This window comes from Microcebus murinus, chromosome 3 (assembly GCF_040939455.1).
Source record: "Microcebus murinus isolate Inina chromosome 3, M.murinus_Inina_mat1.0, whole genome shotgun sequence".
Taxonomy (NCBI): Eukaryota; Metazoa; Chordata; class Mammalia; order Primates; family Cheirogaleidae; genus Microcebus; species Microcebus murinus.
In genome coordinates this window covers 26,190,172-26,215,081 of record NC_134106.1, presented here as the reverse complement: position 1 = coordinate 26,215,081, position 24,910 = coordinate 26,190,172, and the positions used below count along the sequence as shown (strand labels likewise).

The 24,910-nt window shown below is 35.7% G+C and overlaps 1 protein-coding gene across 11 annotated transcripts in view; it reads right to left on the bottom strand.

Annotated features, from left to right (window-relative positions):
• Nucleotides 1-24,910, bottom strand: part of BIRC6 (baculoviral IAP repeat containing 6) — a 237,240-nt gene that overhangs the window by 90,620 nt on the left and 121,710 nt on the right. For all 11 annotated transcript variants that reach the window (XR_001160238.3, XM_012788389.3, XM_012788384.3 and 8 more), the window contains 11 exons: nt 24,715-24,831; nt 22,398-22,552; nt 21,784-21,910; nt 19,485-19,595; nt 18,347-18,480; nt 16,194-16,321; nt 11,691-12,253; nt 3,612-3,787; nt 2,365-2,461; nt 2,020-2,214; nt 1,263-1,463 (listed from right to left, as the gene is read on the bottom strand). Coding sequence is in view for 10 of the 11 variants with exons in the window: in XM_012788389.3 (XP_012643843.1) it covers nt 1,263-1,463; nt 2,020-2,214; nt 2,365-2,461; nt 3,612-3,787; nt 11,691-12,253; nt 16,194-16,321; nt 18,347-18,480; nt 19,485-19,595; nt 21,784-21,910; nt 22,398-22,552; nt 24,715-24,831 (2,004 nt within the window). In the remaining variant the exon portion in view is untranslated. The remainder of the gene's footprint in view (nt 1-1,262; nt 1,464-2,019; nt 2,215-2,364; nt 2,462-3,611; nt 3,788-11,690; nt 12,254-16,193; nt 16,322-18,346; nt 18,481-19,484; nt 19,596-21,783; nt 21,911-22,397; nt 22,553-24,714; nt 24,832-24,910) is intronic.

Here is a 24,910-nt window from a genome sequence, read left to right as displayed (position 1 = left end):
CTTTATTTGCAAGCCCATGTTTGATTCTAAAGACTGTTATTTCTACAAAACATATCTTCAATTTCTGCTCAAATCTATTTATAAAACCAAACTTTTAAATCAAGTACACTTAAGGACTGCTTAAACCATAACAGAGTTTCCCACTGTAATATGCTTCCTATCTCAATCTCTATGTGCAAAACCTAACAATTTTGAAAAGCTACCATTTACATGAACCATTCTTCTTTGCTTTCCAAATAAAAAAAATCTCTTCAACATTTTAGATTCTTCCCTAAGTCTAAATGTTGACTTATATTTTGCATTTCAATATAGTTATTTTTTGATCTATTATAAAACACATTTCTTTCTATATTTACATTAATTATATCTGTTTTTTTCATCTAAGTAGTGTGGATTCCACGACTAACTAAGATACAAGATACAACTTGCAAGTCTACTGTTGCAAGTAAATAGAAAAATATTTCTTCTTCAGATATGGCAGAAACCTACAAAATTAAACATAGCTCTTCATCCAATTATTGGGTGACATCTGATAGCAGTGAGAATCAATGAACATCAATGTAACAATTGCAATAATTCTGTAAAAACTGTAATTATGTGGAACTGAGACCATAAAATATAAAATATTTCACATTATTTATGAATACTTGAAATAGTTCTTGCTTATTCTATAACTTATTTTCTAAAAATGTTTAATTATCTTATAAAATTTAGTAAAATATAATCAGTGAACATGCACCAAATGAATAACACAATATTATAATAAAATTATATAATAAAAATATTACAAATTTAAAATCACATTCATATAATCAAAGTATTATAATAACAAATTTTTCACAGAAGGAGTTATCTTCTGGAGGGCTAGAGGATCAGACACACAAATAAACCAATGTTTATTTCCCCCTTACAGGGCTAGGACCAAGGACCAGGCTAAAAAACTACTTTACCTAACCATGAGTGTATAAATTAACTAATTTCAGCTTAATACTATAGCTTAATAAATTTGGGAGAGAAGGAAAGACAAAGTAATATATAACTGGGATAGAAATCCAAATATTTATTTGAGGATAACTGCTATGTCATTGCATTTTGTGGGAAATGACTTAGTGGTAATGTTAAACATTCCACTAAAAACTATTCAAAAGTTACACAATCTGGTAATCGTAACTAAGTATACCACTGCTTGCTAAATATTTTTCTCATTTTGAAATATTTCTAAATTATATTCTCATGATGCTTCTTTATAAAATATTACTCACTTGCAAGAGATGCAAGGTGAGGTTGGATATGTATCTCTTTAAGAAGCACTGCTGAAGGAAGGTGAATGGTAAGGTCACACCACGCCTCTTCTGGCAGAAAGATGTAGGACCATGCAGCAGAGCGAGCTCTTCTATGTGGAGGTGTAGCCTGCAAAAGCACTTCAGCTGGTTGGGCAGTAGGACTGCTAGATGTGATTGTACCTAGAGATGATATTTTAAATAAAATAAGAACTTGCAATATAGCATTAAGAAACAGTCAAATCATACTAATTAAATTAGGACAATTAACTGAAACCATGAACATCTGATACTATTAAAATAATCATCTCTATTCTAAGATGTTAATGTCTAAGATGTTTATGGATTAGAAATAAGAAAAATATAAAAAGAAACTGTAGGCTGGAAAAAGAAGTAAATATCTAAATTCAAAATATTTTCTAAAGATAGTATCAGTTAAAAAGGAACAAGTGATTTCAATCTGATTAATATTTAAAAGGAAAACTGATATAAGGATCTCTAGTTTCATAAATTGTGTTTAAACTTAAAAATATAAGGAAACTTTATTGCTAAAGAACTGTTAAAACATTCTTTCTAATCAGTAGCATGTTTTGACTTCCACTACCTTTAAATCAACAGCTTGTAATTAAAATGTTAACAGTATGCCATCATCAACTTACTTCAACAACTAATTTGGCTTCATACCAGTGAATAAACAAAACAAATTCATACCAGCAAGATTTAGCAACACTTTTCTTACCCAGGGGTGCAAAGTTATGGATCCCTTCTGCATTGTCAGGCTCAGAAGCTAGTATTCTTGTTTTCAAAGTGCTGTCAACAGCTTTATTCGGACCAGAATCAAGAAATTTCATAATAGTAGATACCATACTTCTTGCAGTGTTCACAATAGCCCTTGTACTAGTAACCATATTGTTGCATATGAGCTGAACACCACCTAAATTTACAAAGAATATGAAATGAAAACTACTTTAGGATAGATGGTTCAGCATCAAGAGTCAACTTTCACAAAATACTACAAAAACGAGAATATAACTTACTATCACATGATTATATTTAAATAATAGTTTTTGGAATTTTATCTTACCCATATCGTGAAATGCTTTCAAGGCATCACTAGTATCCAGCACTCTCAAAATGAACCACAATAATGGCTCAGATAACTGGCAAGTAGCAAGAGAGCCCTAAAAAATAAAATATGCATATATTATTTTGTATCTTCCTATGACTAAGGACTATTAAAATTCTTAGTGCATGTAATAATATTCCTTTACAGTTAATTTTGGTAAATTCAGTCTGCCAAAATACATGAATCAGAAAGGAAGAGAAGTATCTTCTCTCTGAACTCAGAGCAATTTTTAAAGTATGTGTCTTCACCTATTTTCTCTTTATAATTTCCAACAGAGAAATAAGTATATTCAACAAATATAAAATGATAATTGTATACTGAAATCAAAAAGACTATAAGAAATTGTTTTAAAATCTCCATTTCAAAACAGTATATGGAGTATACAGCTATATAATCAAACTGGCTCCTAAAATTTCATTTTTAAAAAGGAACTACAGGCCGGGCACTGTGGCTCACACCTGTAATCCTAGCTCTCTGGGAGGCCGAGGCGGGCAGATTGCTCAAGGTGAGGAGGGTCAGGAGTTCGAAACCAGCCTGAGCAAGAGCGAGACCCCGTCTCTACTATAAATAGAAAGAAATTAATTGGCCAACTAATATATAAAGAAAAAAATAGCCGGGCCTGGTGGCTCATGCCTGTAGTCCCAGCTACTCGGGAGGCTGAGGCAGGAGGATCGCCTGAGCCCAGGAGTTTGAGGTTGCTGTGAGCTAGGCTGACGCCACGGCACTCACTCTAGCCTGGGCAACAAAGCAAGACTCTGTCTCAAAAAAAAAGCAAAAATTCTCTTTCTTTTCAAATTGCACTAATCCCTTCTAAGTGAAAGAAAGCTAAACAGGCAACATAAATTTGAACAAAATGCTCATTAAATTTTCTTATAGACAATCTATATAGAACATCTTGGTATGTCACTGTGTTATTTTTAGGGAAAAGGAAAGATCTACTTCCTGGGATTATAGAAAGAAATCTAAAATTTAAGAATACATTAAATGCTTTATTTTTATATTACTGTGGTCATCTTTGAAAATACCACTTTAAGAAAACTTTACTATCCAACTTTTAATAATCCATAGCCCTTACCTACTAATGATTTTCCCTGTCCAATATGTAATATGAATACACTTATTTATCTCTGTCCTACATAAAATTCTTCACTTGTGGTGCCAGAAAGCTATTCAAATTACTGCAACTGTTGCTGGCTTGAACTTACTTGTCTTCCCATATATCCACAGGCCATGTAGGTTAAAATTGGCTGCAGCATCATGTGGACTGTAGAAGCTTTTTTACTAAGGGTTGTCAATATAGTAAATAATCCATCCCCAACAGATATGGCATCTAACCCACCATGAAAGTTTTCATGTTTAGTGAGATGTAATCCACTTGCCCCTAATAAAAATAAAAGATTATACATTTTTAAAAAGTGTATCCTTAAAGAACAATAATAATTAAAATAGACTTTAAAGAGTCATTTTTTTTCCAAAACCACTTAAGGATGAGTACATAATAGCTATAAACAAACACATACATACACACATCCCTAAACCCACTCACACAACCCTCTAGAGATTAAAATATCTATAACATTCAATATAGCATTTTTTTGTATATCTTCTTACATAAGATGATTGATAACAATAAAAAGAATGTTCTCTGTTATATGACTGAGGGAACATCATTCTACATAGTACCTATGTATCAATAAAAAAGAAAATGAAGAGCAAAATAAGTGATTTGCTATGTCACTATACTGCAAAATATCCCACACACAAAAAAAATATGGTTGTTTCACATACACTGACAAAGAAATATCAGCAGGTAAAAACAAATCAGAAATGGATTTTGTCACAATTTACATAAGTTAAATTATTTTTAAAATTTAATGTAATATATTAGCTTTCCAATAGGTAGAAAAGTTAAGCAACAATATATAAACAATATACAAACTTCACTGATATATGTGTCATAGAAATTTTGAATACAATTTTATATTTCATTATTAAAATGTAAACAAATAAATCTTCTGGTCTCTATTAAAAAATTTAACAAGAAAATTCTTCATCTTGAAACATTAGAGATGCTTGGGTATATATTATAATAACTGACTCATGAGATTCATCTTTCTATTAATTAAAATTTACATTGTTAGTATTTTCCAATATTTTTTATTGAAATCGACATAAATTTTTCAATATTTCACTTTCATTTATTAATTGAAGCTACTGTATCAGTCACAATAAGAACTTAACAGTAGGGGGATGGATCAAGATGGCGGACAAGAAACACCGCCAGACAGAGTGTCTCTGCAGAAAAGACAGATTCTAGCAGAAATTAGAAAACAGAAGCAAGAAGACGAACATACACCGGACGAGGGCCGGAGGGAGGGGTACCTGAGACCCTGGGAGACTCCACGGAAGGAGGCTGCGGAGGAGAACTGGAGGCTGAGACCACCAGAGCAGCCCGGAGACCAGCGGCAAGGGTAGGTGGATAAATCATCTTTCCCCTCCCCTGCATTTGGGACTGCTGGTGGGCTCCCCAGAGGGTGGAGAGACCTGCGGACAACAGCCCTGAGACAGCCGCCGCCAGCTAGCGGTGAGCCTGTAGTGGACACAGCACCAGACTCCCAAATCCTTCAGGGCACCTCCGTGTGCACAGACCCGAGCTGCGCAGCAGGCGCCATATTGCCTTCTCCTCCCCTCCAGCAACCCTACCCGAGGCTGCCCAGAGTGACAATACAGCCACCAGCCAGAGGCACCTCCAGGGAACGGGACCTTCCCTTTTCGGTCCTTACAGTTGACTCAGGGGAACTCAGACTGTGAGCTCCCTACCCGCCAGCCCTCCCAGGTGCTGCTGACACGGGGTTCCCAGGAGAACGGTGCCGACTCAGAGACTGAGAGACACAGACCCAGCTTGGGCTCCCTGTGGGTGAATTGGGACCAGAACTCCTCTCCCTGGTGGGGATACAGTTTGAACTCTGGGACCAAGAGGTCGGACCTACAGACTAAATCCCGTGCACTGAGGTCTAGCATTGCCCAGGGCACAGAAGGGATATATGTGAACAGCATACTGAGGTGTGTGTGCCTTCAGGGGCAGATCAGCGTCCTAGAGGGCAACCCTCCTCCCAAAACGAGGCCATATGCTAAGCCCAGGTAGCGTTCCTGCACAGGGAACCTCCCCGCCAGCATCACAGTCCAGGGAGGCCTGGTGGCATGTGGTCTGGCCTGCTGGCAGAGACTCAGGAGTAGCTGCAGAGTTGGGGAGGGTGGAAAGAAGCGAGGCCCCCTCCAGACTGCGGGGCTCAGACAGCCCCACCCCCACCCCCAGACTTTCTGGCTGAGTAGGACCATTCCAGCCCCGCCCTGACAACTTTTCCTGGAAGCAGAGAACAGAACTTTCACCCCTGCTAACCACATTGGTGGTGCCTGAGGGCAGGCTTACCCAGCCCAGCCCAGCTCCGCCCAGAACAAGAGCTAATAACAGGACACAAAATCAACAGCATAGCATGTTCCTCCAAGCAAGCGCCACCTACTGACAGGGACGGCATCCTGCACAGCCTTTTCACGGCACCCATTGACTCAAATACAGGGAGTGGTCGAATCTCACCCACAGACACCACCTAATGCCTCAGAAACTAAACAAGGTGTGTGAATACCCAAACAAAAACCTAAAGGAAAGAAACAACAACTGATCGACATGGGAAGAAATCAGCGAAGGAACTCAGGAAATACGAAGAACCAAAGGGAAAACACACCCCCAAAGAGGAGCACCAGCCCCCTAGAAACGGACACCAATCAAAATCAGGCAACCAATATGACAGAAGAGGAATTTCATATGTGGATCATAAGAACACTCACCAACCTGCAACAACAACTCAATAACCAACACAAAGAAACCAAAAAAAAGCCTCCAGGACCTAGAAGAAAAGTTCACTAAAGAAACAGACACAATGAAGAAAAGATTAACCAAACTCCTGGAAATGAAGAATCAATTCAGGGAACGACAAAATGCAGAGGAAAGCCTCAAGAACAGGGTACATCAAACAGAAGAAAGAATCTCAGAGATTGAAGATAACATCCTCCAACTAAATAAAACCATCACAGAGATAAAGCAGAGAAACAAGAGAAAAGAACAAAGACTACAAGAGATGTGGGATTATGTGAAGAAAACTAATGTGAGGGTCATGGGGTTACCAGAAGGGGAAAAAGACAACACTCAAGGGTTGGACAAGCTATTTGAAGATATAATAGAGGAAAATTTCCCCAGGCCTTGCTCAAAATCTCGATATACAAGTTCAAAAAGCTCAGAGGACCCCTGGGAGATTCAATGCAAACAGGAAGACGTTACGACATGCAGTCATCAGACTGACCAAAATATCAACTAAAGAGGCCCTTCTAAGAGCTGTAAGACAAAAGAAGCAAGTGACATACAAGGGAAAGCCAATTCGAATAACACTAGACTTCTCTAATGAGACTTTACAAGCAAGGAGAGACTGGGACCCCATTCTCACTCTTCTGAAACAAAACAATGCCCACCCTAGAATCTTTTTCCCTGCAAAACTAAGCTTCATATATGAAGGAGAAATAAAGACATTCTCAGACAAGCAAAGTCTCAGAGAATTCACCAAGACAAGACCAGCCCTACAAGAAGTACTCAAAACAGTGTTACCCACGGAGCACCATAATAAAAAGTCACAAATATAAAAACAACCAAAACCCAAAGATTAAAGGCCAGATAGTACAATGCCACAAAAGAGAAATCAAAGCAACAACATCCAACCCAACAGAATGAACAGTAATCTACCTTACCTATCAGTTCTCTCAATAAATGTGAATGGCTTAAACTCTCCACTCAAGAGACACAGGCTGGCTGAATGGATAAGAAAATATAGGCCAAGTATATGCTGTCTTCAGGAAATACATCTAACCTGCAAGGATGCATAGAGACTAAAAGTAAAAGGGTGGAGATCAGTATTCCAGGCAAGTGGAAGCCAAAAGAAGGCTGGCGTGGCAGTTCTAATTTCAGACGATTTAGTTTATAAACCAACAAAAGTAGTGAAAGACAAAGAGGGTCATTATATAATGGTGAAGGGCACACTTCAACAAGAAGAGATAACAATTTTAAATATATATGCACCCAACTTAGGGGCACCCAGTTTCATAAAGCAAACCTTACTGGATCTAAGCAAATGGATTAATAGCAACTCCATAATCACCGGAGATTTCAACACCCCACTGACGGCACGAGACAGATCCTCCAAACAGAAAATTAATAAAGAAATAATGAACTTAAACAAAACCCTGGAACAATTGGGTCTGACTGACATCTACAAGACATTCTACGCAAAATCCACTAAATATACGTTCTTCTCATCAGCTCACGGGACATTCTCTAATATTGACCATATCCTAGGACACAAAGAAAATCTCAAGAAATTTAAAAAAATAGAAATCATACCATGTACCTTCTCATATCACAGTGGAATAAAACTAGAAATCAACCCTAACAGAAACTCACATTTCTACACAAAAACGTGGAAATTAAACAACCTCCTACTAAATGATTACTTCATAAATGAAGAAATCAAGACGGAAATAAAAAAATTCTATGAAGAAAACGACACTGGAGAGACAAGTTATCAACTCCTCTGGGACACAGCTAAAGCAGTTCTGAGAGGAAAGTTTATCTCCATAAATGCCTATAACCAAAAGACAAGAAGATCACAAATAGACAATCTAATGAAACGACTCAAAGAGCTGGAAAAAGAAGAACAGACCAACCCCAAACCCAGCAGAAGAAGTGAAATCAACAAGATCAAATCAGAACTAAACGAAATTGAAAACAGGAAAGCTATTCAGGAGATTAATAAAACAAAAAGTTGGTTCTTTGAAAAAATAAACAAAATTGACACACCGTTGGCTAAGCTAACAAAAAGCAGAAAAGAGAAATCTCTAATAAGCTCCATCAGGAATAAAAAAGGAGATATCACAACTGATCCCAAAGAGATACAAGATATAATTTATGAATACTACAAAAATCTTTATGAGCCGGGCGCGGTGGCTCACGCCTGTAATCCTAGCACTCTGGGAGGCTGAGGCGGGCGGATTGCTCGAGGTCAGGAGTTCGAAACCACCCTGAGCGAGACCCCATCTCTACTAAAAAATAGAAAGAAATTAATTGGCCAACTAAAAATATATATACAAAAAAATATTAGCCAGGCGTGGTGGCGCATGCCTGTAGTCCCAGCTACTCGGGAGGCTGAGGCAGGAGGATCACTTGAGCCCAGGAGTTTGAGGTTGCTGTGAGCTAGGCTGATGCCACGGCACTCACTCTAGCCTCAACAAAGTGAGACTCTGTCTCAAAAAAAAAAAAAAAAAATCTTTATGCACACAAACTGGAAAATGTGGAGGAAATGGACAAATTTCTAGAAACACACAGCCTCCCTAGGCTCAACCAGGAAGAAATAGATTCCCTGAACAGACCAATCTCAACAGCTGAAATAGAAACAGCAATTAAAAATCTCCCTAAAAAGAAAAGTCCCGGTCCAGATGGCTTCACACCTGAATTTTACCACACTTACAAAGAAGAACTAGTACCTATCTTGCAGAAACTATTCCACAACATCGAGAAGAATGGAAACCTCCCGGACACCTTTTATGAAGCGAATATTACTCTGATACCAAAACCAGGAAAGGATGCAACAAAAAAAGAAAACTACAGACCAATATCCCTAATGAATATAGATGCAAAAATTTTCAACAAAATCTTAGCTAACCGAATCCAGACACTTATCAAAAAAATAATTCACCACGACCAAGTGGGCTTCATCCCAGGGATGCAGGGATGGTTCAACATACGTAAATCTATAAATGCAATTCACCACATAAACAGAAGCAAAGCAAAGACCACACGATTCTTTCAATAGATGCAGAGAAAGCTTTTGACAATACTCAACACCCTTTCATGATACGAACACTTAAGAAAATAGGCATAGAAGGGACATACCTAAAAATGATACAAGCCATATATGACAGACCCATAGCCAACATCATACTGAATGGGGAAAAATTGAAAACATTCCCACTTAGAACTAGAACTAGACAAGGCTGCCCACTATCTCCACTTCTGTTCAACATAGTGCTGGAAGTCTTGGCTACAGCAATCAGACAGGAAAATGGAATTAAAGGTATCCAAATAGAGGCAGAAGAGATCAAACTTTCACTGTTTGCTGATGATATGATATTATATCTAGAAAACCCCAAAGATTCAACCAAGAAACTCCTGGAATTGATCAATGAATTTAGTAAAGTCTCAGGATACAAAATCAATACACAGAAATCAGAGGCATTCATATACGCCAACAACAATCTAATTGAGAACCAAATCAAAGACTCAATTCCCTTCACAATAGCAACAAAGAAATTAAAGTACCTAGGAATATACTTAACCAAGGACGTTCTCTCCTCTACAGGGAGAACTATGAAACACTGAGGAAGGAAATAGCAGAGGATGTAAACAGATGGAAATCCATACCATGCTCGTGGATCAGCAGACTCAACATCATCAAAATGTCTATACTACCCAAACTGATCTACAGATTCAATGCAATACCTATTAAAATCCCATCAGCATACTTCACAGATATAGAAAAAATAATTTTACGCTTTGTATGGAACCAAAGAAGACCCCGAATATCAAGAGCAATTCTACACAACAAAAACAAAATGGGAGGCATTAATATGCCAGATATCAAACTATACTACAAAGCTGTAGTAATTAAATAAATATGGCATTGGCACAAAAATAGGAATATCGACCAGTGGAACAGATGTGAGAATCCTGATAGAAAACCATCCTCATATAGCCATCTAATCTTTGACAAAGCAGACAAAAACATATGCTGGGGAAAAGAATCCCTTTTCAATAAATGGTGCTGGGAAAACTGGATAGCCACCTGTAGAAGGCTAAAACAGGACTCACACCTTTCACCTCTCACAAAAATCAACTCACGCTGGATAACAGACTTAAACCTAAGGTATGAAACTATTAGAACTCTAGAGGAAAAAGTTGGAAACACTCTCCTAGACATCGGCCTAGGCAAAGACTTTATGAAGAAGTCCCCAAAGGCAATCACAGCAGCAACAAAAATAAATAAATGGGACATGATCAAACTACAAAGCTTCTGCACAGCCAAAGAAATAGTCATGAAAGTAAACAGACAACCTACAGAATGGGAGAAAATTTTTGCATCCTATGCATCCAATAAGGGACTGATAACTAGAATATACTTAGAACTCACGAAAATCAGGAAGAAAAAATCAAATAACCCCATTAAAAAGTGGGCAAAGGACTTGAACAGAAACTATTCTAAAGAAGACAGAAGAATGACCAACAAACATATGAAAAAATGCTCAACATCTCTAATCATCAGGGAAATGCAAATCAAAACCACAATGAGATATCACTTAACTCCAGTGAGAATGGCCTTTATCAAAAAGTCTCCAAATAAGGAATGCTGGCGTGGATGCGGAGAGAGAGGAACACTCCTACACTGCTGGTGAGACTGCAAACTAGTTCAACCTCTGTGGAAAGCAATATGGAGATTCCTTAAAGCGATACAAGTGAATCTACCATTTGATCCAGCAATCCCATTGCTGGGCATCTACCCAAAAGATCCAATGACACTCTACAAAAAAGACACCTGCACTCCAATGTTTATAGCAGCACAATTCATAATTGCAAGGCTGTGGAAACAGCCCAAGTGTCCATCAATCCAAGAATGGATTAATAAAATGTGGTATATGTATACCATGGAGTACTATTCAGTTCTAAGAAACAATGGTGACATAGCACATCTTATATTTTCCTGGTTAGAGCTGGAACCCATACTATTAAGTGAAGTTTCCCAAGAATGGAAAAACAAGCACCACATATACTCACCAGCAAATTGGTATTAACTGAACAGCACCTAAGTGGTCACATAGGTACTACAGTAATAGGGTATCGGGCAGGTGGGAGGGGGTGGGGGGGCGGGTATATACATATATAATGAGTGAGATGTGCACCATCTGGGAGATGGTCATGATGGAGACTCAGCCTTGTGGGGGGATAGGAGGAAATGGGCATTTATTGAAACCTTAAAATCTGTACCCCCATAATATGCCGAAATAAAAAAAAAAAAAGAACTTAACAATAAAGTAGTTTTACACTATAAAGGAAAATGAATCCATACATTGCTAAAGAAAACAGGTATAGTACTAGAAACAAGTGTACGATTAATATTCTCAATACATACCAATTATCATTGCCATGGCACTGCTATTACACAGCCCCAAAGCAGATAAAATCTGGCTCATAATCTGTTGGTTTGCTAAGACTAAGTCGGCAACATATGCGGGTGATCCTTGAATACTGGTACTGCTTCCATTGCCATCTTTGCCTCCTGAGACTTTTTCTTCATCTGAAACACTATCTGTCGTATTGGTGGTCACAGACACTCTTGCACTGTATTCCCTATTGCCTGAAAGAGGCAGCTGTACTAAAATGTTAACAAGTTTTAACAAATCAAACATAAGTTGATCTCTTGTCATTTCGCCACAAACTGCTTTCGCATCGCCTGGACGAATGAGGTTGGCAAATAGTCCTCCAAAGCATGCTCGAGCGCCCACGGAGCTATCTGATCCACTTCTAGACACTACTTTGTCTGAGCAAGTGATATAGTGGTGCACTAAAAATGTGACAGATTCGATCACAGCAGAAATGGTACTAACTGAAACAACTTCAAAATTCTGCTCCAGAGTGAATTCTAAGAGCTTCACTTGGGCATCAAGAGGTCCTTGGCCTGTCTGGAAAGCACCCCTGCAAAAGAGAGAGATTAAAAATTAAACCATTTTAAGTAGTTGTGAAAGGAGTAACCACCACAATATAAGACATCTAAATAATAATTAAACTCTTAATAATCTCTATTTCATTTGGTGGCTAACAGTTTCCATCTCTTCTGGAGCTCCTGTTCTTTCCTCCACTTACGCAGACTCAAAAACAACTTCTCTTCCAAATAGAAAACTAAGGGACAAGTAAAAACCAAAGAAGTAATTTTGAAGATACAGACTAAAGTACTCCAAAGTCACAAGGCACTCATTGTGATAGAATGAGCTCTAATTTGTTACATTCGCAAACAGTGCTATCATAAACATTCCCTACTGATTTTATTTTCAAAAATTAAGATTTAATCAAATCTTTCTTATGTATTGAAATTGAATGCTCTCAAACTCTGCTTATGTCTAAGACACAGAAAGCTCGAAAGAGCATCACGTCCAACCAAAAAATTAGAAAAGGCTAAATTAACTTAAACGCTGAAACTTTTCTTGAACCCATTAGACAGCCGAAGTCACAGGATAATGAAAAAAGCTTGAAAAAGACAGGCACCCGCAAGGAGATGGAACATGAGCACTGGCTTCATTGTGGGAGGAAGAGACATTGGCAATGTACAAATGGGCAAGGAGAATTCACCTAAAATATTTTTTAATTTGCTTCTTGCTTTTCTCTCTTAGTTCTTTAAAAAAAAAAAAATGCACAAGGCTGACATGGTGATAATCAGCCTAGGGTGACAATATACTCCTTACACACTCACAGGAGCCCTCCCCAGCCCCTAAACATCCTGCTTTATGCATCTATTCCATTTGGCTGTTCCTGAGTTGTATATTTTTTATAATAAACTAGAAAATATAAGTAAAGTGTTTTTCCTGAGTTCTGTGAGTCATTCTAATGAATTACTGAACCTGAGGAGAGAGTTTTGAGAACCCCCAAACTCACACCCAAGTTGGACAGAAGTATGGATAACTTGGAACCCAGTCTTGTGGGACTGACCCCTTAAACCTGTGGAGTTGATGTTCTGGGTAGTGTCAGAATAGTATTGTAAGGATACCTAGTTGGTACTGAAAAACCAAAGAGCTCATGTTGGCAAAGATACCACATATTTGACTACATAGAAAGAAAATCTTATGTAACCTGTAACTCTGACCAAACTGACCTATGGGTTCATGCAATCTTTATCAAAATCCAGAAGGAATTATTTTGGGAGGAAATCTATAAGCTGATTCTAAAATTGATGTGGATAACCAAAGGAAATAAAACAGTCAAAACAATTCTGAAAATAAAAAACAAAGATGAAGAACCTATACTACTAGATTTCAAAAAGTACTTTAAGGGCACCAAGAGAGTGTGGTGCTGGATAAAGAACAGATACAAACATCAGTTCTACATAATAAGAGTGTACAAACAGACCAAACAAATATGGTTGATTCATATTTGAAAAAATTACAAAGGGATTTAATAAAAAAAGGATAGTATTTTCACAGAATGATATAGGAGCAACTGAACACCCATAAGCCAAAAAAACAAAAAATAAACAAACAAAAGCATACAAACTACAGCCCAAAAGCAAAAAATAACAAACCTAAATATCAAACACAAGACTGTCAAATTTCTGCAAGAAACAGGGGATAATCTGTGTGGCCTTAGGTGAAGAAAAGATTTCTTTGTGAAGCAAAAATAATTATACACAAAAGAAAAAACTGACAATTTAGATTTCATCTATAATTTTTAAATTCTGCCTTTTGAAAGATACTATGAAGAAAATGATAATATCTGCAAAACACTCAACTGATATAACTAAATGCCTTCTTTATATTAAGAGTGGGTATTTCTTTTCAGTGTATATAACAATATCGTTAATCCAACTGAAGAGCTGCTGGTTCTTTAACAGGATACCAGAGACTTTCTTAAAAATATCTCCATTCTAAAAGATTGGATGTAACTAAACTAAAAATAAGCCTAATACTCCTTTAAAAAATGTTAGAGTATCGTACTAAAGTTTCAGATGAAAACCTCACTGTTGGATAACTCTTCATGGACAGGACTATGCTGAAGCCTATACCTAATAATGTTTAGAGTTAAAATAAAAAAGTCTAATTAAAAGAAAAATGATAAAAACGGTGACTGATATTTACCTACCAACTAGTTTTATTTATGTCATTCAAAATCTTACAAAATCCTCCCTAATAAAGTATGGATAAATATTATTTATTTTCGTACTGATTTTCTCCGAATGTATTTGTATAAAAACCGTAACACAACGTCCCTGATATCATGAACCTATTCCTTCTTGACACTTCCCTTATTTCTGTGTATATTCTCATATGTTGCAAACAAATTATACCACAACCACACCAGTGTTTGAAAATAGTTTTAAAGGAGAAGGAAACTACTAGGTATTGAGCATTTTACTACCATTTTACTAATATTATATACATATTATAAATTTTTATGTTAATTTTTTTTTTTTTTTTCAAAGAGACAAGGTCTCCCTTTGTTGCCCAAGCTGGAGTGCAGTGTCTATTCACAGGCATGACCATAGCTCAGTACTTTGAACTCCTGGGCTCAGCCTCCCAATTACTTTGGACTACAGGTGCACAACACCACACCTATCTTATGTTACATTTTATAAACTACACATTGTCCTATGATTTCTAATAAGTTAATTTTTTAAAAAGTTATGCAGTATAAAAATTATTTTACTCACTTTTGAATATGTATTTTTTAAATAACTTCAAATGCATTGGCATTTCCAGAATGAAATTACATGATAAAGGTGGCAACAGGACCTTTGACTTGTTTCTGATATTACTGAGAATTTTTTAAATACTCAAAATATGACAGATGTTGGCTGGGCGTGGTGGCTCACGCTTGTAATCCTAGCACTCTGGGAGGCCGAGGCGGGCGGATTGCTCAAGGTCAGGAGTTCAAAACCAGCCTGAGCGAGACCCTGTCTCTACTATAAAAATAGAAAGAAATTAATTGGCCAACTAATATATATATATAAAATTAGCCGGGCATGGTGGCACATGCCTGTAGTCCCAGCTACTCGGGAGGCTGAGGCAGTAGGATTGCTTGAGCCCAGGAGTTTGAGGTTGCTGTGAGCTAGGCTGACGCCACGGCACTCACTCTAGCCTGGGCAACAAGCGAGACTCTGTCTCAAAAAAAAAAAAAAAAAAAAAAAATATGACAGATGTTTTGTTCATCATGTAATTTATCATGTAGTTTTTTAGTTTGTTACTTTAAATAAATGACACTGTTTATATCCATTAAATGTTTTGTATAAAATGCCTTACAGTATGGCGGGCTGTAGAAAATGTCTTACAAAATGATAAAAATGACTATAATATTGATGATACTGAAGCACTCATGCATTATAAGAATCAACCGATAATCGTCACAATTTATTCTTTTAATATATTGCCTGATTTGGTTAATAAATTTAAGATTTCTATATGAGATTAGTACATAATTTTCTTTTCTAAGCTGTATTTGTCAGGTTTTCTTACATATAAAATCACTGGTGGCTTTAATTCTCTCTGTATTCCAGAACAGTTTAACAGATTCAAAATAAATTTCACCTATTAAGTTTATAATAACTAATCTATGAAATCATTAAAAGCCAAGCCAAGTTTTGACACTATTCCTTTCATATTAAAGGGAGTTGAGGGAATTGAGAGAGTCATAAACAAATGGAAATAATCAGGAAACTCATCAATAAATCCTTCCCCTTTAATCCCTACTGTCCTCCTATTTATCTTTTCCTAGATAAATCCCCAAGCAATGTGTTAAGAAAAGCATATTTGGTCACTCTAGCCTGGGCAACAAAAGTGAGACTCTGTCTCAAAAAAAAAAAAGAAAAGCATATTTGGAAGATTACATGTTACTTCTATATCAGGAACATATTGAGTACATCAAAATTTACCTTTCAGTTGAAAGTATGTGAATTAGCTTGAGCAAAAATTCACTGAATATCTGAGGACATGTTGAAGAAAGATGCACTTGTAATCGTGTAAGAAACTCTTGCATAGCTTGTGTGGCTGTTGGACCAACCTGAAAAGAAATATATATCCAATGAAAACTGTTACATGATAGCATTTACACGATCATTCATTTACAAAGTATCAAGCATAATGTCAAGAGTTTACAAAAAAACTTCTGAATTGATTTTCACAAGTAATTGTATTAATTATCCCATTTCAAAACAAAAGAACTCAGGTGAAGAGAGGTAAAGTGATCTGTAAGAGGCCATGCCTCTAACTGCTAGCAGAGCAAGTATTGAAGTTATTGAAAAACAAAACTAAAACCTAAAATCAAACTATACCAAGACACAAAAAACCTCTGTCTCAATAATGAAAGAAATGGTAATGAACACTACACTAAGTAACCTGAGGTGTGTGTTGCAATGTGGTGTTAACACTTCCATAGATCATTATGTGATCCTAATTTGTTATGATGGACAAGTCACAAAACCATGGAAGATTATTGGGGAAAAAATGCAATATAAACCCCCAACTATATTGGAGTTAAGTAAAGTTAATTTCTCATACTGAGCACATAAATCCCAGCACTCTTAACTGAACTTCCTATACAAAAAACAAGATTCCAGTAGGAAAGCTTGACTCTTCAATAACTTTTTAAAAGTCTTTCGAAGTTATTTCCTCTTGCCTTAAAAAAAAAAGAGGAAAAAATATTATTTTTCTATAATGGCTTATTTCCTGATACCTAGCTCCATCACTAACTAGTTGTACAATTATGGGCAATGTAGCTGATACATGTTTTCTCACACATAAAATGATGTAATTGGGGCCGGGTGTGGTGGCTCACATCTTTAATCCTAGCATTCTGGTAGGCCGAGGCGAGCGGATTGCTCGAGGTCAGGAGTTTGAAACCAGCCTGAGCAAGAGCGAGACCGCCGTCTCTACTATAAATAGAAAGAAATTAATTGGCAAATTAATATATATATATATAGAAAAATTATGCAGGCATGGTGGCCCATGCCTGTAGTCCCAGCTATTCGGGAGGCTGAGTCAGTAGGATTGCTTGAGCCTAGGAGTTTGAGGTTGTTGTGAGCTAGCTAGGCTGACGCCATGGCACTCACTCTAGCCTAGGCAACAAAGCGAGACTCTGTCTCAAAAAAAAAAAAATTATGTAATTGGAAATCGTGATCCCAGGATTCCTCTTGTTCCAAACTCAATATTTAAGTACAATAACTACTTGATAATACATCTCTGACCCCACCAAAACCCTGTTCCAATCTAACTATAAGTAGTTTCTTCTCCCTTCCTTTTTCCTTTTCTCACTTATTTTATTATGAACTATAAAATTAGGGTATATTTAATATCAGAATATTGACTAAATATATCTATCAGAATGTAAGCTCTATGAAGGCAGAGATTCAGTCTCAGTAAATACTGTATGTCTAGAACCTAAAGCTGTACCTAAACTAGCACATAGAAGCCTCTTAAATACTGAATAAATGAAACAGAAGGAACAGAACTGTTATGGAGTAAACAACTACCTTAAAACGTATCTAATGGAAACTCTAGACAAGAATTCTAAATGATAAATTTGCAAGATAATCTTGAATAACTTCCGTTAAAAGGATGTTATAAATACTAAATTTATATAGAAGCAGTACAATATAGCAAGAAATTAAGCTGATAAACTATAGTGAGATGAAAATGCTTTGAAGTCCTGAGCAATAATTTGTTAAACAAAATCACTGATCTCATAAAAGGATTATATAAGGTAAATTGACAATCTCAATGGAGGGCATCAAAAATGATACATTATCAAATTTTTTTAATTCCACAATTTTTGAAACATTTCTCTGAGTTTGCACCAAGTATTTATTCAAAACAATTCTTAAATTATCCAAAATTAATGTCCATATATTGACAAAAGCTAGTATGGTTCTAAGACAACTTTCTGATATTATTCAGTGTCAGTATAGCTATTATTACAAACAATGCAAAATATTTTATTATCTTGATACACAAAAATGTACATAGTTTTACTTTACAAATATTGTGTATTCAATAGTCTGGGCATATCCCAGTTTAAAAGTCATATTACCTGTGGACTGTGTTGATTTGTTCCATGTGGACTGGTGCCAGAAAGAAATTTCACTAATACATGAATAAGGTTTGGATCTGAAACCAACAAATGAGCAGTACTCTCCTGAGTTCCAATGGCACTGCTGGAACCAGCTACAAAACATTTTTTTTAAAAAGCTCTTAATAAAGGGATCATGAAACAATGGAAATGTAATGTTGTAAAACATCTTGTAGTTCCAAGTAAAACACATTTCTAATATATATAGTTTATTAAAACAGTTTCAATATCTACTATATTGACTAAGCTGGACTTCATTCTTTATTTTCATTTACCACATATCTCCTCCTGTCTCACTTCTGATTGTGAAAATATGTTCTTTTTAATGGACTTCTTATTCAGTACACAGCGAAGTCGGAAAAAACTTAGATCCTTACTGTCTTAGTGGATAGCCTATTCTTAGTAACTACCTCTCACTACTAGAAACAGCAGGATACTTTTCGGGTAAATTTTAACCTAGTATTTTGAAGATAAAATGAGGCAAAAACTATTGCTTTTTGCATGGAAGTTTATACAGGTTATCTGTGAACTAATATACAGGTAACACACCAGTTTTCTGAGCTGAATAAAAAGAAACGCTCTGTGTTAAATCTATCATGAGTATGAGATAGTGATGTTCTGATTCCATTTTTGGAAAATATATTCCAAATGAGAAAATGGAATACCATTTTGATGCTAAGCAATGACTTAAATTATAAACAAAACCCAGGGAACTAGTCATACATGTTTATATTATAATGAATAAATCATTTATGTGCAAAAGTACCTTAAAAGAATAACCAACATAAAAACTTAAGACAAGTGAAAATTTCACTTTGTACTCTAAAAGCAATCAATTTTCTTTTAATAATCAGTAAGTTTTAAAAATATAAAAATATGATTTGAACTTCTGATGAGAGATATTTGAGAATATTTACATTACCAAAGTAAACAAGTACAATGGATAAGATATATAAGAACAAATTCAGAAGAAACATTTAAATAAGGGATTCAATCATTTTCACAACTATATCACTTCTTTGAAAAACCTATGTTACGAATCTGATAGCAAGAATACTAAAGTATATGCCAGAGATTTACATGAATATACTGAACTTACAATTAAGCTGCATGTTTGTCATGAGTGTTAGGCTATGAAGCACAAGGCACCAGGTCCGGAGCAAAGTATTCGGATACCAAGCTAACACCGTGAGAAAGCTAGTTATTGATGCTATACAGGAAAGAGAAAGGCAAAAAGTTTTTACTCAGAGAAAATAAATGCTTGGTAAAGAATTAAAAAACAAAAGAATGAATTCAAAACTAAGACATTACTTCTATAAACCAGCTCATTAATCAGTATCCCCAAAAGAATAAAAAGAACTCCCCATTAAACACAACTAAAGCATTAAGAGTAAAATTTTATGACAAGGCTTAAAGTTCAGCCCACTACATATAAAATAACATCATTACAAGTTTGTTGTACTTTCCAAACTACAGGCATTTCTACTTCAACATAATTTGTGTTACTACAAATCCTCACATTCTACAAAACCAAAAGCTGAAAATAAGGCGTGTTGGAAAAACTGGGATTAAATAAATTGAAATCAATGCAATTTAACAACAAAAGCACAAGCTCACACAATAACTATGTAATTTGGAAGACCCAGACAGGAAGCATGCAGGGCAGCTGGAGAAGCCAGTTACTCAAAATGCACGTAGTTCAGGGTATAGTGCATAGCACAGAGCCTAGATTGTACCCTTTAGAAATGGTTGATTCCAGATCTAGGGCACATCTGCCATACCTCATACCAAAAGTTAACAAAAACATAATCATACATTTTAAAAACCAAAAATGACAAAAAGGAGCATCTTACTGGCCACAAATAGCACAATTTCAGTATCAAGTACAGTAATTGTAAAAGAGACATAAAAAGATTTTTAAATCCAAGAACTTATACAAATACATATTAAAGAAACTAAACTGGTCATGACTATAGATTGCTTGTGAACCAATTCATTTTAAAAACTAATTTTAAAATATGAAAAATTTCCAGCATTTTTCCTGCATTTCTTACACAAAGTGTACCACAGGGTTGACTACATAGCATTTTAGAAGGAAGTTTCTCTTTATGGAAATATTTCAGCTAAGAAATGAAACAGGAATGAAATTAGATTATGATCATTTAGAAACCTCTAATGACTTGTTAATATGTCTAGGCACTGCGCATCAGTGTCTGCTAATATCATGAAATAAAAAGACAACCCATGAAATTACCTTTAAAAAAAACAAACAAATGAATTTAAAAATCTGGATCAGTTTAAGCTCTAGGTCTAACAATCAATTTACCAGAAATTCAGAGGGTACCATGTAGATACAAACACCAAATATCTGAACCTTGGGAACCCTGGAAAACAACCAATCAAACGTCTTCCACAAATGACTTTACAAAGGAGATTTAAAAAAAAAAAAAAGACATGAAGAGAAATTATACAGATTAAAAGGGTCTTAAGAAACACAATTAAATCAAATGTGGCTCTCAAATGGGTTCTATTTCAAACAAACACAAACAGATTACAGTATTTGAGATAATTGAAAAGTAGAATACTATCCAGATTTATGGTAAGGAATATTTATTTTTTACTCTTCATTAAATATATTTAATATTTTTCATGATAAAATTGAGAAGAGAAAATTTTATAATAGCAATAACTATAAATAATTCAGTGGAAAAGATGAAAATCTGTTGATTAAAGCAGGGGTGGCTGATGCAAAGACAATGCAGATATAAGAGGAATCATGAGCCAGTGCAGCTGTCAGTAAGGTTGGAAGACAGATCAGTTAAGAGCTGAAAAGGATATGGAATGCAGCACTTTTGAGGAGAAAGCACCAGGAATAGATGCTCATTTTTACTTTTCTTAAAATATAACTAAAATAGATTCCTCTCCAGCACTGAAGGTTAGTTCTTTTCCTATTGAAGGATATTTTACTACCACCATTCCTATGATCTTGTATTTACCAAAGGGGGAGAAAAAAACACTAACATGACTTCTCCAGCTGACCACCAATTCACACAGGGGCTAATTCATTTAAAAAAAAAAAAAAAAAAAGACAAAATACCAAACACCTGTTGCAACAGAACAGACTACAAATAAGACAAAACTTTAATATGATGTAAAGATTAACAGAACACTGTGAATTTAATTGCACACAGGCATAAAATAACAAAGACCAGAGAATAAAGAGTTTTCTGTTCTCTTTTCTACTAAATAGTAAAGTCAGTACATTTAAAAAAAAAAAAGGACTTTCCCCACTGAAACATTTTAACCCTAATGACAAAAATTAGGTATATTTTAACCTAATCATTACCTTTTAAGCTTGTTATTTATACTATAAAGCTTTTCCTTCTAATAAATCTTACCTTGATTTAATGAAATGACAGGTATTCGATTAGCATTATATAAAAATATGTCTGCTCCATTTTCTTTGCTTCCAGATGAACTAGAATTCAGGCTCAATGTGAGCCACAACTGGAGAAGTGACTCCAACTGAAAAAGAATGAAAACTGACAGTTAAAAAATGAGATTATGAAACAGCATTTAATCAAAAATCTTATGTTTAAATCCTTGTCTTGAGGAAAGAATTTTTTCTATTAAACACTGAGTTACCTCAATTCATTTGCTAAGCAAATCTACCTTAAAATTCTTGATGAAACAAAATTTAACTTAATTAAAATTTATAATTTACCACGTAAGAATGTTTTTCTAAATCAAAACAGGTGATTTAAGTCTTTAATCACAGATTTATGTATATATGATAGTAGGAACTGAAGTACTGAAGGCTAAAGCTTTAAATCATACAAATTATAGCACTGGGGGAACTGTGATTACTTTGATAATCAAAGTACTTCTAATATTTTTCCACCTGAGTATAAAAGAAACCTATCAGGTTGAGAATGAGCCTCCCAGTTAGTTTTCACTTTTTACTAAGCTAGCAACAATATGTAAAAATACACCCTTTCTCCTGCAGTCATACCTGAACATGATGGACTTGAAGCATGGAAAAAAGTTTGTTGAAACAAACATTTAACATTGGGACAGATGATAACTGTATAATAAGCTGGTTGGTTTGGTTTGCAGCTTGTAAACCCCCTAGGAGTGAATCATCTGTTCCAGTGGGAGACTGTGATACTGAAAATTAAACACAAGTAAGATTTTAAGTATAAGGAGACGTGGTAACTGGTAGAAAACTTTTTGTAAAAAAAAAAAAAAATTGAAGTTGCATTCTTTAGAATGGTTCGAAGCTATATTATTTGAAAAAAATTTTTTAATACTTTTTGAAAGTTAAAAAGACAATCACTATAGAAAGAAGCTCCAAAATTCTCAGAACTCATCCAACAAAAGAATCTATTCTCTAGGAATTTCTAATTTTATTTTTCTAAAGAATTAACAAAGAAGGAAAAATAAAGGAAAAGAAAGAAGAATCTTAATTACTGAGAAGGCAGTTTTGGAGTAATCTAGATTCTAGTTCATTGAGTCTTAATTTTGACTGCACATTAGAATCACCTGAGAAGCTTTCAAAAGTTCTGATGCCCAGGCTACACACCAAACTAATTAAATGAAAATATATACATGGGGAACAGAGAAATGTAGTAATACTGAGAAAGGGTTTTCAAATATTTAGAACATACGAAAAAGGGACACAGTTGTGAGCAGCAAAATCAAAAGACTATTAAGAAAACGAGATACCAGGCCGGGCGCTGTGGCTCACGCCTGTAATCCTAGCTCTTGGGAGGCCGAGGCGGGCGGATTGCTCAAGGTCAGGAGTTCAAAACCAGCCTGAGCAAGAGCGAGACCCCGTCTCTACTATAAATAGAAAGAAATTAATTGGTCAACTGATATATATAGAAAAAATTAGCCGGGCATGGTGGCGCATGCCTGTAGTCCCAGCTACCCGGGAGGCTGAGGCAGAAGGATCACTTGAGCCCAGGAGATTGAGGTTGCTGTGAGCTAGGCTGACGCCATGGCACTCACTCTAGCCTGGGCAACAAAGCGAGACTCTGTCTCAAAAAAAAAAAAAAGAAAAAAGAAAACGAGATACCAATTTCTAAAGGATTTTCTAATAAACTGCTTGAAACAAGAAATGTCTAACAAAGAAAAGGGCTACTTTAGGCAACATTAAAGTTATCTGTAATCACGCAGAGGCTGGACCCTACAAAAGGGATTCCTCTATTATCTGGGAGATAAGATACAATATTAATGTGCCAATGTTAAAATGATAGAACACTAGATCATCTTTTCTGTTTTTCTTTTTCCATTTTTCTATATTCTAAGGCAAGAAATAAATGAAAATTGCAAACTGAGAGAATTCCACATAACAAAAGGAAGATCTAAAAGCCCAGATTTCTCTATTTAAATGGGCTGTGAACTCTCCTTCTGAGAAGCACACTTGATTTTCCTAGCTTCTACCTATTATCTCTAAACCATTCCTTGTTCTGCCCTATATAAGGTCAAATGATCTGTAGGCCTAAGAATAATAAAACTATTACCCTCTCTCCTCACACAGATTCTCAATCTGTCCTTCAGAAACAGGGTGCTATCTTCACTGTATATCCATGACATGAGAAGATCTATACAAGTCTAGCATTGTATATCAAGGTTAGCAAGCCATGACCTGATGGTCAAATCTGGATGGCCATCTGTTTCTGTAACACAGTCATGCCCAGTCATTTATATACTGTTTATGGCTGCATTCCTGCCACCAAATCAGAGTTGAATAGTTTCAACACATACCATATGGCAAGCAAAGCCTAAAATATCTACTATTAGCCATTTACTAAAAAATCTGCCTTCCTTTTCTGTAGATAATTAGGTAGTAAATGCTCTGAATTCTGGGATTCAGGTAGCAGACCCATTTGGCTGTCATCCGATCCTATGTCTTCTATCCTAGTCTTTAAGGATGATAAATACTGTTACTTAAAAAAATCCACTTCATCATAAATTTGGATATGGCACAATGAACTCACAGGCAGCTATTCAGGCTTTCCTGGTAATTTCATTCACCTCACAACAACACAACAACAAATATACAGTAACAAAAACAAGATTCAGGTTTTTGGAGTGAACTGAGAGCACTACATGGAGGTATAGTGCACACTCCTCCCTCCATTTGCTAATTCTTTGTCTTAGTTTTTCTTAACTTACTACTTAAAGGAAGAGAGGTGCTATATACTAAGTCCCCTCATACTCACACCAGACACAGAATTTTAAAATCTGCCCTGTTCAATGTACCTGAAAATAATCAGTTGAGAAATCACTCACTACAATACTCTAAAGTCGGTAATTTCACTTACACATAGGAGATGTATTTGTTAATGCCTGTAAAATGGAATCTGCTTCCAGGGTAGACATCATTTTCAACATTAGTTCTGCTTGCTGTTCAAGTCCAACTTCTAGACAAGCATCTAGGGCTACAAAAAACAATTGAAAGAAAAAAGGCATATTTGACAATTATTACTCATGTCCTTCTTTCTACAATAAAATACCAAC